This window comes from Musca domestica, unplaced genomic scaffold, assembly GCF_030504385.1.
Source record: "Musca domestica strain aabys unplaced genomic scaffold, Musca_domestica.polishedcontigs.V.1.1 22, whole genome shotgun sequence".
Classification (NCBI taxonomy): domain Eukaryota; kingdom Metazoa; phylum Arthropoda; class Insecta; order Diptera; family Muscidae; genus Musca; species Musca domestica.
In genome coordinates, this window is record NW_026712262.1 from 12215965 (window position 1) to 12229430 (window position 13466).

Below are 13466 nucleotides of genomic sequence, written 5' to 3' on the forward strand. Positions count from 1 at the left end.
TGGTTAGCTATGCGGCTCCAGTGTGGTCGGAGAATACAAGTGCAACGCAGTGGAAATGTATTCAGACCTGCCAGAATGCCGCCCTGAGAACTGCAACAGGGTGACTCCTCATGACGCCTGTGGACCACTTACATGAGGAGACGAAGGTTCTTCCCTTACGTCAGCATGCTTTCGTTGCAGTACCTGCTTGGGTGTTATCGCGGGAGTCACCCTAACCACCATATGGTGGATAGAACTCCCCCACCCAGGCGTGTCAGGAAGGACCTGCACGATCTAGAGAGAGAGGTCCAGCGATATAAGAGAGAGCCTCTAGATCATGAAGCCTATCAAGCAGGTCTGAATAGCATTCATACTGATGCAGTCGCAGAGGTAGTCAATAATTACAGTATGAATGCCATACTCGGAGTCCACCCCCCATCCATTGCAGCTGAAGAACGTCGGCTGCCTAGGCAAACCAGGGTAGTTTTGGCCCAACTACGTTCAGAATGGTGAAGCCGTCTCAATTCGTATTGGGCACGAATTGATGAGGATGTGCGGAACACCTGCCCAGCGTGCGATACAGGCCCGCACAACACGCTGCATTTGTTTAATTGTCCTGCCAAGCCTACCCAACTCCGTCCAGAGGATCTATGGCTACAGCCCATAAAGGTAGCAGAATTCCTAAACCTGGACATTGAGGAAGAACCAGATTAGTCAAAAAAAAAACAACAGAACGTGTAAAACTGCTACAACAACAACAGTTTCCGCAAAGCATCGGTCATAAAATTAAATTTATCCGTCCTCAGATCAAATCCAAAATTTCCGAATTTAAAATAAACATAAACTTTGTAGGGTCTAACGTCAGTACTTCGGAAGGTCGAAGTTAATATACCCTCCATAGTATGGTGGAGGGTATAAAAAAATGTAATCTGTTACAATAAATATATCCCTAGGCTAAGTCGACGAGATTCTGGAAACCTAAGACACTCGTTTGGTTGATGTATTAGATTCTGAATATGCCTAACAAATGGGTGTGACAATAGAAAAGGTGAATGAGGAACAACATATGGAACTCCTATGGCACGGAACATCCACCATTATATATTTGACAACATAAAGAGAAAGATAAAGGTACTAGTCTAAGGAGTACAAATCTCTCACTTCTTATATTATCTGTAAATCTCTAAATTAAAGCATATAGAAGACAACATAATCGACGCGTTTGAAGAACGGATTTCTACGAATTGATGAAAACTTTTTAATATAAATGTCAATAACAACCAGCAATATTATTCCCTCAAAAGGGCCCGCATAGTGAATGGATACAATCCTATTTATAATTTCCATATTGTTTTTAATAACAGTGTGCGCTTAGACACAAAAACATACCTTCTTCATCTTCCTCGCTACTGTCTGCCATCGCTTTAAGATTTTTACTTCTTCTCTTTTCGTTTACGTCCAGATCCTCTTCTTCCTGAAAAGACAAATGATAAATAAAATAAATCATACCAAACCAATAATTAAAAAAAAAAAAAACAAATACAGGTATTAAATAATTAAAAGAAATATGAACAAAAAACATGCGAGAATTCAGATTTACATCTATTAGATTTTAATGATATTACAGAAGACAATTAAGAATTCCCTTTGAGAATTTATACGGTGTTGTCAAAATGCAAGATGACTTACGATAAACAAAATCGTAGAAACAAAAATTATTGCACACAAAAAGATCATGAAGCTAATTTCAACGAAATCTGTGTACACTTTTAGATGAAATGAACTGCAGATTTGGTCATATTAATGCACAAAAATAGAAGCAATAACGTTTTTCTACATCATTTCTCAATTGTTGGTTTTAAAACACAATACACAGCTTAATGACTAAATATATAATTTTTCTAATTTCCATTGCAATCGCCTCAATGAATGCTGATATTCTGAAGCCAGGAACTAATTATTATTTAATTATTTGATTATAGATCACGATTTCGCATTATTATAGAATCGCGTCAATTTTATCTCGGACTCAATATTTTTTTCCGAAAGTTCCCACGCCTCACATTCCCGCCCCTGCCGACAGAGGGTGCGACCTCCCTTTGCACAGGGATCGCTGGCACATAATGATCCGCATCATAATGGGAACTTAGTAGGAAATTGAAAACCAACTACAGAATCTAATTCATCAGCTAGTTTGTCAAATAATAAAACATATATTTTAATTGTTTAAAAATAAAATAATTCTAGATTTAATAACTTGTAAACGCATACAAAATTCTACATTACAGTACACAGAATTAAAGTCAACACACATTTTACTAAGATGTTCGCCCATTGAATAATTCGTGCGTTGAAAATCAGTATATAATAATATAAAAATATAGTAATGCGTAAATTCTTAAAAAAAAACTTTTTTTTGGGAAAAAATATCTGCTGAAATAAAGAAACTGATACAAAGAAACAGATATTTGAAAGTTGAAGATCACAGCCAACCCCAAAGTCGTTCGAAGTCGGCATCGCCGAGAGTTTCACATAATACAAACTAAATATTTGATAAATCAAATTTATAATTTTTTAGCGTTCAGAAAAGGAGGTGAAATTAGAAACCCGTTATATAACATTTACAAAAAGTACTAAATGATACCAAATTTGCAATTTTCATACGTTTGATTATGTGCTTTTTGTTTTAAATTTGATTTTAGTTTCACACTCACATTCGTATGACCTCCCTTTAATCGCAAGAGACGTTATGTACGAACGCGTTTTATTTTTCGTTACTAATGAAAGGTGTCTTTTCATAAGTAAAGCAAAATAAATAATATAAAAGCAAACAGCACGCTATTTAAAAACTCAGGAAACAGAATCTAAAAAAAACCTTCTAAAAATTCCTTTTTATTAAGAATTTTTGCAAATAGTTTTTTTTTCTTCTTTACCCTCTTTTTCCCCAAGTACACAAATCGGTTTGTTATAGTATTAACAACAACAAGTGCACGTCACTCTCTCATATGGATGAGAGAAATGTAAGTGAGAACGGGCAAAACGTATACCATAAGTTGACTTCAACAGATTTCAGCTCAATCGCGCCAAAACGTCACGAAAACTGGTATCTTACAGCTAAACCCCAAAGCCGTTCTAAATAGGCATCGCCGAGAGTTTCTCACGACAACAATTTGCCAGGTGATACTACTCCTAACGAAACAAGAGAAATGTCATATAAACAAAATAATGTAAACACGCCCAAAATAAATTTTATAAAGGTGCTATCATACGATGCGATTGCACATCAAGAACCTATCGCTTCAAGTAAGCATGCGTCTCTTGAAAAAAAAAAAACAAGAAGCAAAACAAAGATCCTCCAGGTCTTAGAAACGAAGCGAAAGGCTAGTTCTAGAACTCCAACCAAGAAACCAAATGCTAAAACCCAAAAGTATATAAATAATGACCGCAACAACAGATTCTCAATTCTCGGCTCGAATAACGAGACTTATGAAATAATACAACTGGTTAGATCCCAAAAACCTCCCCCACTATATCTTCGCGAAGAAACTACAAACAATATCGTGAACAAACTCTCCCAAATGTTTAGTAAACCTAATTTTCACGTGGTATCTCTTAAGAGAGGAAATCTCCAAGAGACGAAAATACAAACTTATACTGAGTCGCATTATAAGGACCTAGACCGTTCTCTGAATTCTAAGAAGAAGAATTATTTCACCTATCAGATCAAGAGCTCAAAAGGACTAGTCGTCGTGATTAAAGGGCTTCATAGTTCTACACCCATAGAGGACATAAAAGATGCTCTCGCAGCAGAAGGATTCGAAACAAAGTCTATCATCAACATTTTCAATAAAGATAAAGTTCCGCAACCTATGTTTAAAGTAGAACTAACATACGAATCTTCGCAACTAAAGAAAAAGGCTTCTTTCACTGCCTTTACACGGTGCAATTTTTAGCTGGCATTTTTATCAATTCTCTTTTAAAATTTCTGCGTAAATCTTCGCGCCTTTACACGGTGGCATTTTACGATAATAGTGCTTGGAATTTTTTCTGACATTTTATTTTATTCCGTATTTCGTATAGAGCTAATTGTTTGTAACAGATATTTATAAAGAAGTGATTAAAAATTAAATGTGTGAATCTAAAGAAGAAATGATGGAAAAAGTTATTGAGGTGTCAAATATTGCATCACATCACAATAAAAGAAACGCATCAAAAATTACAATAAAGAAACGATATGAAATGTCAAAATCATAAAAAATTCGGAAGAAGCAAAAAGAGAAATGCAAAGAAAATGGCATGTAACCCTGTGCGGTGGCTTATCGTGCCGTATTTTCTTCTATCCTTGTCTCTCCACACCTTTTACCAACAAAAAAATGGCATGGTTAAAAAATGTCACCGTGTAAAGGCAGTGTTTGTAATCGCGGTGTGAAAATAGAAGAACCTCAATGTACAAACTGCCAAGAATATGGGTATACCAAAACGTATTGCAAATTGTTATCGGTATGTGTTACTTGTGGTGACCTCCATAAATCATCGGAATGTCCACATCCCAAAACTGACCCAAGCGTTGCGGTGGAAATCATACTGCAAACTACAGAGGATGTCCTGTATATATCCACTTAACAAAATCTAGCTTAGCCACAAAAAAGCCTGCAAGCTACCGGGTACGGGAAAATCCACAATTTAATATCAAAACAACTGAGTTCCCTGAGTTAAAAAAGAGGAATGAAACCACCGCTCCTAATTACATTCTCCCCTCACAGAATATACAATACTTATATTCTGATACTGTGAGAAATAACTCACCCAAGCTAATCGTCACCATGAATTCTTTTATGACAAGTATGCAAAGTATTATGCAAGAAATTGTGAGAAATCAATCTATGATAATGCAAATAGTTTTAAAACAAAAATATATAAAATTCGAATCTGTTTTTGGAACGCAAACGGCTTAAGCCAACATAAACACAAGGTCGAAAACTTTATTCACTCACTCAACGTACACATTTTACTGGTGATAATTTCTAATAAAATTCAGCATTACCCCATGCCAGAATATAAGTTTGACCGCCTACAAGCTGCAACAGTTGCACTATCTTTAACGAATGCAGCTATATCTGCAATATATTGTCCTCCGAGACATAGTATATAGAATAAACGGTTACAGTACATACGACACTAAACACCCTAGTGGGAGAGCTTGCGGTGATAATTTCTAATAAAATTCAGCATTACCCCATGCCAGAATATAAGTTTGACCACCTACAAGCTGCAACAGTTGCACTATCTTCAACGAATGCAGCTATATCTGCAATATATTGTCCTCCGAGACATAGTATAGGCAAAGACGAATTCGCTCACTTTTTCTTATCTCTTGGTAGTAGATTTGTTGCAGCTGGAGATTATAATGCCAAACACACCTTCTGGGTATCTAGACTTATTACATCCAGAAGTAGACAGCTTTTAAACTCCATTTCGTTCGCTAAACTGGACGTGTTATCTACTGGCCAGCCTACTTACTGGCCTTCAGATCTACAAAAACGTCCTGATTTAATTGACTTTGCGGTAACAAAGAATATTAAGAGGGAACAAATGTCCGTGGTACCCTCGTTTGACTTATCGTCAACCATTCCCCAAATATAATAAAAATTTCCCCGGATTATCTACCAAATAAATATACAAACTGGATGAAGTACAAAAAATATGTCAGTACAAATGTGAATTCTAACACTTCCCTAAAGTCCGGAGAAGAAATTGACTGAAGGAAATATATGGCAACCCTCATTAAGCAACATGAATGCTGTTGTAACTTCTTTCTTTTCTCTTGCATTCATTCTCTCGTAAAACTTCAGTGTGTAAAGAAGCATAAAATATTACTTTTAATTTCAATAAATCTTTGGAAATATTTAAAGAATAAAAACAAAGTTTTATCAGGTTATGGGCCCAGTCCACGCAACACTGGAAAATTGGACGTGAACAGTCGTATGCCAGTGTTATTACACACCCAGTTCCGGTAGATAACAGCGGTATAGGTAAAGGGGTAATTAATCCTGATGTTATGAATATTGATAGTGAGGTTTCTAAGAAAACCTCACAATCTACTCGTGACATACAGGAATTATCATTTCCTTCACTTATCACTAGTGATCGTCCCGAGACTGCTACTGGCAAAACTCAACCTGTCCAAAGATCATTATCCATGGCCCCCGCCATGAAAATGATATTTGCAACAAGGTTTGCACCAGAAACAACGGCCGATGACATAAACTATTATATAAAATCAAAAATTGAGAGAGATTACTTTTTGAAATGTTATAAGCTCCGATCTGCATTTTCTGAAAGTAGATCTTCTTTCAAAATCGTTGTGCCCGACAATATTTTTGTACAGTTGATTTTAAAAGAATTTTGGCCTGCTAGGGCATTTATTAAAGAATTTGTGGAGAGATCCGATAATTTAGCTCATTTGCCTCTTAGACCAGACTCGGTGCCAAAAAACTAAATGACTCATTTTCTATCTGCTATCAGAATGTAAGGGGGCTTAATACAAAATTAACCAGTTTATATACTGATAGCATTGGTTTCAATTAATTCAATTCAAGTTTTCTCCGAAACTTGGTTAAAAACATCTATATTAAATAGTGAAATTTTATGTTCAAAATATCAAATATTTAGAAAAGATCGTGTTTGTAAAAAAGGTGGTGGCGTCCTTATTGCAGTTGATACCAAATATACCACTAATTTAATTGATCTAAATGATTTTCTTGATATAGAATTTGTTTGTGTTTCCATTGAATTGGGCAAATCTAAACTGTTTGTAACTTGCTCTTATATTCCCCCCTCATCTTCACTTGACATTTATAATCAGGATTTATCAGAAATAAATTTAATTACTGAAAAAATGAAAGATTCCGATCGCATTCTGATCCTTGGTGATTTTAATATGCCCTCCATTAAATGGCTTCCAATGCCAGATTCTGAAGCTTTGATTCCTTTGCAATCTGAAATGAACAGTACCCAGTATACATTTGATGTTGTAAATAGTTTGTGTGACTTAAATCTTTATCAAATAAACAGTGTAAAAAATTCCCACGGAAAAATTCTTGATTTGGCGTTTGTAAATTTAACACAGCATTTTGAGATATTCAGAATTCCTCCAATATGCACTCCTGAAGATATATACCATCCAACTTTATATATCTCCATGACTCACAGTTATGTAATTGAAGAAAGTCAGTCCGACTCATTTAAAACAGTCCTTAATTACAAAAAAACTAATTTTCGAAAACTTAATACCCTCATTTCCTCCATAAATTGGGCTTCTGTGTGCCTGTGTAACAGCCATACAGATTTAGAATATGTAATTGATAAATTTTATGATATTTTAAATAGATTTAAACTGGAATGTGTTCCAACCACTAGAGTTAAAAATTCAAATAAACATCCATGGATAACCCCTGAGTTATCAAGTTTAAAAAATTCTAAAAATAAGCTTTTTCGTAAATATAAAAAATCAGGCTTAACAATAGACTACACTAATTACTCTGTTGCTAGATCTAAATATACTTTAGAGTCTCGTAGATTGTATAATCTTTACCTAGACAAGATTAAAAATAATGTTAAATCCAATCCTAAATCTTTTTATGATTTTGTTAATCTAAAACGAAAAGTTGCCTCAAAGCCCTCAGTATTGAAATATAACAATAAAGAATTTGTCACAGGCACAGATATTGCTGAATGTTTCGCAGATTTTTTTGCCACAACCTATTCCAGTACATCTTGCCAAATTAAAGACTCGTATCCTTATAAGTTATCACAGGCTGATCAAATTTGTATGGCTTTTTTTACAACGTCATGATGTATCCAATAGTCTGCGTAGTTTAAAATCGATTAAATGTCCAGGACCGGATGGCATACCTAATATAATTCTTAAATATTGTTCAGAAACATTAGCACTTCCGTTAACTATATTGTTTAATTATTCACTCAAATTTGGTCACTTTCCTACTTTTTGGAAAAAATCTTATATTATACCTTTACATAAGTCTGGTAGTCTTACTAATGTGTCAAATTATAGAGGAATTGCAAAATTAAGTGTCATACCAAAATTGTTTGAAAAATTAATTACTGCAGTAATTTCACAGAAAATTCAATCTATATTGAGTCCATATCAGCATGGTTTTCGTAGTGGTCTTTCAACGTAAACAAGCTGATACAATTTATACCGATTTTAGTAAAGCTTTTGATAGGGTTAACCATGAACTCCTAATATATAAATTAAATTATATGGGTTTCAACACAAACTTAGTCAAATGGATATCATCTTACTTACAAAATAGATCACAACTAGTTTTGTTTGAAGGGTATCTATCCAAAACGATTAACGTTCCATCGGGTGTTCCGCAAGGAAGTCACCTTGGACCGGTCCTCTTTCTTTTATTTATCAACGATTTACCTAATTCCATAAATTACTCGAAATTGTTAATGTACGCAGATGATGTTAAATTATTCATTTCCCATAATTGTGATAAACGAGCTAGTTTACTTCAAAACGATTTAGATAGCCTTTTTAAATGGTGCACGTTAAATTGTATGGAGTTAAATTTAAGCAAATGTAAGCATATGTGCTTCTCCAGATCTTCTTCTCTGATATTAAAATATAATATTGACGGCCATTCATTATCAACTGTAGATTCATTTGTTGATCTTGGCCTCTTGATGGATCCAAAATTAAATTTTAATAGCCATGTAATAACAATGGTAAATAAAGCAAATGGTGTTTTAGGTTTTGTTAAACGGTGGGCCAAAGAATTTTCTGATCCATATATAACAAAACAGTTATTTACGTCTCTTGTTAGACCTATATTGGAATACGGTTCTGTTGTATGGGATCCTCAATATGCAATATACTCAGATAAAATAGAATCCGTGCAAAAACAATTTCTGCTATTTGCCTTACGAGGTTTACATTGGAATAGTGATTTTGTTTTGCCTTCTTATGCTAGCAGGCTAAAATTAATTAGATTGCCTACACTTAAAAGCAGACTTATTATGTTGAACTCCATGTTTGTACTAAAAATATTAAATGGTAATATACCCTCAGATTTTCTGATTTCATCTATTAGAATTAATGTTCCGTTTAGATCTAGTAGATACTACCAATTATTATATACTGATTTTCACCGCACGAATTATTCAATGGGCGAACCTCTTAGTAAAATGTGTGTTGACTTTAATTCTGTGTACTGTAATGTAGATTTTGGTATGAGTTTAGAAGTTATTAAATCTAGAATAATTTTATTTTTAAACAATTAACATACATGTTTTATTATTTGACAAACTAGCTGATGAATTAAATTCTGTAGCTGGTTTTAAATTTCCTACTGAATTCCCATTATGATGCGGATCATGATGTGTACGCGATCCCTCCGTAAAGGGTGGTCGCCCCCTCGGTCGGCAGGGGTGGGAATGTGAGGCGTGGGAACGTTCGAAAAAAAAAAAAAGGAAAGGAGAGAAAAATGAGTGCACCCGTTCTTCAAATAGATAAATTGGATGAGAACAATTATGACCTATGGTCAATCCAGATGAGGAGTGTTCTTATCCATGCTGGTTTTTGGAAGATAGTAAATGGAACAATCAGGAAGGCGATGAAGCGGCAAAGGCCAAATGGGATGCCGAAGACGAATAGGCCCTAGCATCCATTTTCCTGGGAGTTAAACCAACACAGTTGGCTTATATAAGGAATTCTAAAACTTCAAATGAAGCTTGGAAAAAACTGGAGGAGGTTTATATGCCGAAAGGTCCCATACAAAAAGTTTCCTTATACAAAAGGTTGTTAAATTTGAAGATGATGCCAAATGGTAATGTAGTGCAACATTTAAATGAGTTCTCGGAAGTATACGAGAAATTGCATTAAACCGGAATTGAGATTAAGGAGGAGCTTCTAACAATTATGCTTATGTCTAGCCTTCCCGAAGAATTCGACAATTTTGTGATCGCAATGGAAACCCGCGATGATCTTCCCACTTTGTCATCCCTAAGACAAAAGTTGCTCGAGGAGGGAAAGAGAAGACAAGAAAAAGAGGAAGAGACAGCAAATCAAAAGGCATTTGTCGCACAACCTGCAAACTCCAAAACGGGCAAGAAGAAGCAAAACAGCAAAAAAGGTTTCCAAGGAAAATGTTTCAACTATGGATTAACGGGACATTATGCGAATAAGTGCGTAAAGGAAAAGAATAAAACGCAGGCGATGACGATGTTAGCGGTGGCAGAGACAGCGGCGTTAGACAGCGAGAAGTGGTATATAGACAGCGGTGCGACGTCACATGTGTGTAGAAAAAGAGAAATGTTGGTAAACTTCAAAGTTCACAATGAAAGAATTACACTTGCTGGTGACCATTACATCAATGCCATTGGTAAAGGCGACGTGAACATATCATATGGATGAGAGAAATGTAAGTGAGAACGGGCAAAACGTATACCATAAGTTGACTTCAACAGATTTCAGCTCAATCGCGCCAAAACGTCACGAAAACTGGTATCTTACAGCTAAACCCCAAAGCCGTTCTAAATCGGCATCGCCGAGAGTTTCTCACGACAACAATTTGCCAGGTGATACTACTCCTAACGAAACAAGAGAAATGTCATATAAACAAAATAATGTAAACACGCCCAAAATAAATTTTATAAAGGTGCTATCATACGATGCGATTGCACATCAAGAACCTATCGCTTCAAGTAAGCATGCGTCTCTTGAAAAAAAAAACAAGAAGCAAAACAAAGATCCTCCAGGTCTTAGAAACGAAGCGAAAGGCTAGTTCTAGAACTCCAACCAAGAAACCAAATGCTAAAACCCAAAAGTCTATAAATAATGACCGCAACAACAGATTCTCAATTCTCGGCTCGAATAACGAGACTTATGAAATAATACAACTGGTTAGATCCCAAAAACCTCCCCCGCTATATCTTCGCGAAGAAACTACAAACAATATCGTGAACAAACTCTCCCAAATGTTTAGTAAACCTAATTTTCACGTGGTATCTCTTAAGAGAGGAAATCTCCAAGAGACGAAAATACAAACTTATACTGAGTCGCATTATAAGGACCTAGATCGTTCTCTGAATTCTAAGAAGAAGAATTATTTCACCTATCAGATCAAGAGCTCAAAAGGACTAGTCGTCGTGATTAAAGGGCTTCATAGTTCTACACCCATAGAGGACATAAAAGATGCTCTCGCAGCAGAAGGATTCGAAACAAAGTCTATCATCAACATTTTCAATAAAGATAAAGTTCCGCAACCTATGTTTAAAGTAGAACTAACATACGAATCTTCGCAACTAAAGAAAAAGTGACAATTTCATGCAATTTATATCCTTAGGCTTCTTTCACTGCCTTTACACGGTGCAATTTTTAGCTGGCATTTTTATCAATTCTCTTTTAAAATTTCTGCGTAAATCTTCGCGCCTTTACACGGTGGCATTTTACGATAATAGTGCTTGGAATTTTTTCTGACATTTTATTTTATTCCGTATTTCGTATAGAGCTAATTGTTTGTAACAGATATTTATAAAGAAGTGATTTAAAATTAAATGTGTGAATCTAAAGAAGAAATGATGGAAAAAGTTATTGAGGTGTCAAATATTGCATCACATCACAATAAAAGAAACGCATCAAAAATTACAATAAAGAAACGATATGAAATGTCAAAATCATAAAAAATTCGGAAGAAGCAAAAAGAGAAATGCAAAGAAAATGGCATGTAACCCTGTGCGGTGGCTTATCGTGCCGTATTTTCTTCTATCCTTGTCTCTCCACACCTTTTACCAACAAAAAAATGGCATGGTTAAAAAATGTCACCGTGTAAAGGCAGTGTTTGTAATCGCGGTGTGAAAATAGAAGAACCTCAATGTACAAACTGCCAAGAATATGGGTATACCAAAACGTATTGCAAATTGTTATCGGTATGTGTTACTTGTGGTGACCTCCATAAATCATCGGAATGCCACATCCCAAAACTGACCCAAGCGTTGCGGTGGAAATCATACTGCAAACTACAGAGGATGTCCTGTATATATCCACTTAACAAAATCTAGCTTAGCCACAAAAAAGCCTGCAAGCTACCGGGTACGGGAAAATCCACAATTTAATATCAAAACAACTGAGTTCCCTGAGTTAAAAAAGAGGAATGAAACCACCGCTCCTAATTACATTCTCCCCTCACAGAATATACAATACTTATATTCTGATACTGTGAGAAATAACTCACCCAAGCTAATCGTCACCATGAATTCTTTTATGACAAGTATGCAAAGTATTATGCAAGAAATTGTGAGAAATCAATCTATGATAATGCAAATAGTTTTAAAACAAAAATATATAAAATTCGAATCTGTTTTTGGAACGCAAACGGCTTAAGCCAACATAAACACAAGGTCGAAAACTTTATTCACTCACTCAACGTACACATTTTACTGGTGATAATTTCTAATAAAATTCAGCATTACCCCATGCCAGAATATAAGTTTGACCGCCTACAAGCTGCAACAGTTGCACTATCTTTAACGAATGCAGCTATATCTGCAATATATTGTCCTCCGAGACATAGTATATAGAATAAACGGTTACAGTACATACGACACTAAACACCCTAGTGGGAGAGCTTGCGGTGATAATTTCTAATAAAATTCAGCATTACCCCATGCCAGAATATAAGTTTGACCACCTACAAGCTGCAACAGTTGCACTATCTTCAACGAATGCAGCTATATCTGCAATATATTGTCCTCCGAGACATAGTATAGGCAAAGACGAATTCGCTCACTTTTTCTTATCTCTTGGTAGTAGATTTGTTGCAGCTGGAGATTATAATGCCAAACACACCTTCTGGGTATCTAGACTTATTACATCCAGAAGTAGACAGCTTTTAAACTCCATTTCGTTCGCTAAACTGGACGTGTTATCTACTGGCCAGCCTACTTACTGGCCTTCAGATCTACAAAAACGTCCTGATTTAATTGACTTTGCGGTAACAAAGAATATTAAGAGGGAACAAATGTCCGTGGTACCCTCGTTTGACTTATCGTCAACCATTCCCCAAATATAATAAAAATTTCCCCGGATTATCTACCAAATAAATATACAAACTGGATGAAGTACAAAAAATATGTCAGTACAAATGTGAATTCTAACACTTCCCTAAAGTCCGGAGAAGAAATTGACTGAAGGAAATATATGGCAACCCTCATTAAGCAACATGAATGCTGTTGTAACTTCTTTCTTTTCTCTTGCATTCATTCTCTCGTAAAACTTCAGTGTGTAAAGAAGCATAAAATATTACTTTTAATTTCAATAAATCTTTGGAAATATTTAAAGAATAAAAACAAAGTTTTATCAGGTTATGGGCCCAGTCCACGCAACACTGGAAAATTGGACGTGAACAGTCGTATGCCAGTGTTATTACACACCCAGTTCCGGTAGATAACAGCGGTAT

General features: G+C 35.4%; 1 protein-coding gene across 1 annotated transcript in view; it reads right to left on the bottom strand.

Annotated features, from left to right (window-relative positions):
* Positions 1–13466, bottom strand: part of LOC101901381 (transcription elongation factor SPT6) — a 173731-nt gene that overhangs the window by 122788 nt on the left and 37477 nt on the right. The window contains exon 2 of the mRNA XM_059122916.1: positions 1369–1453. Within this exon, the coding sequence (XP_058978899.1) occupies positions 1369–1453 (85 nt within the window). The remainder of the gene's footprint in view (positions 1–1368; positions 1454–13466) is intronic.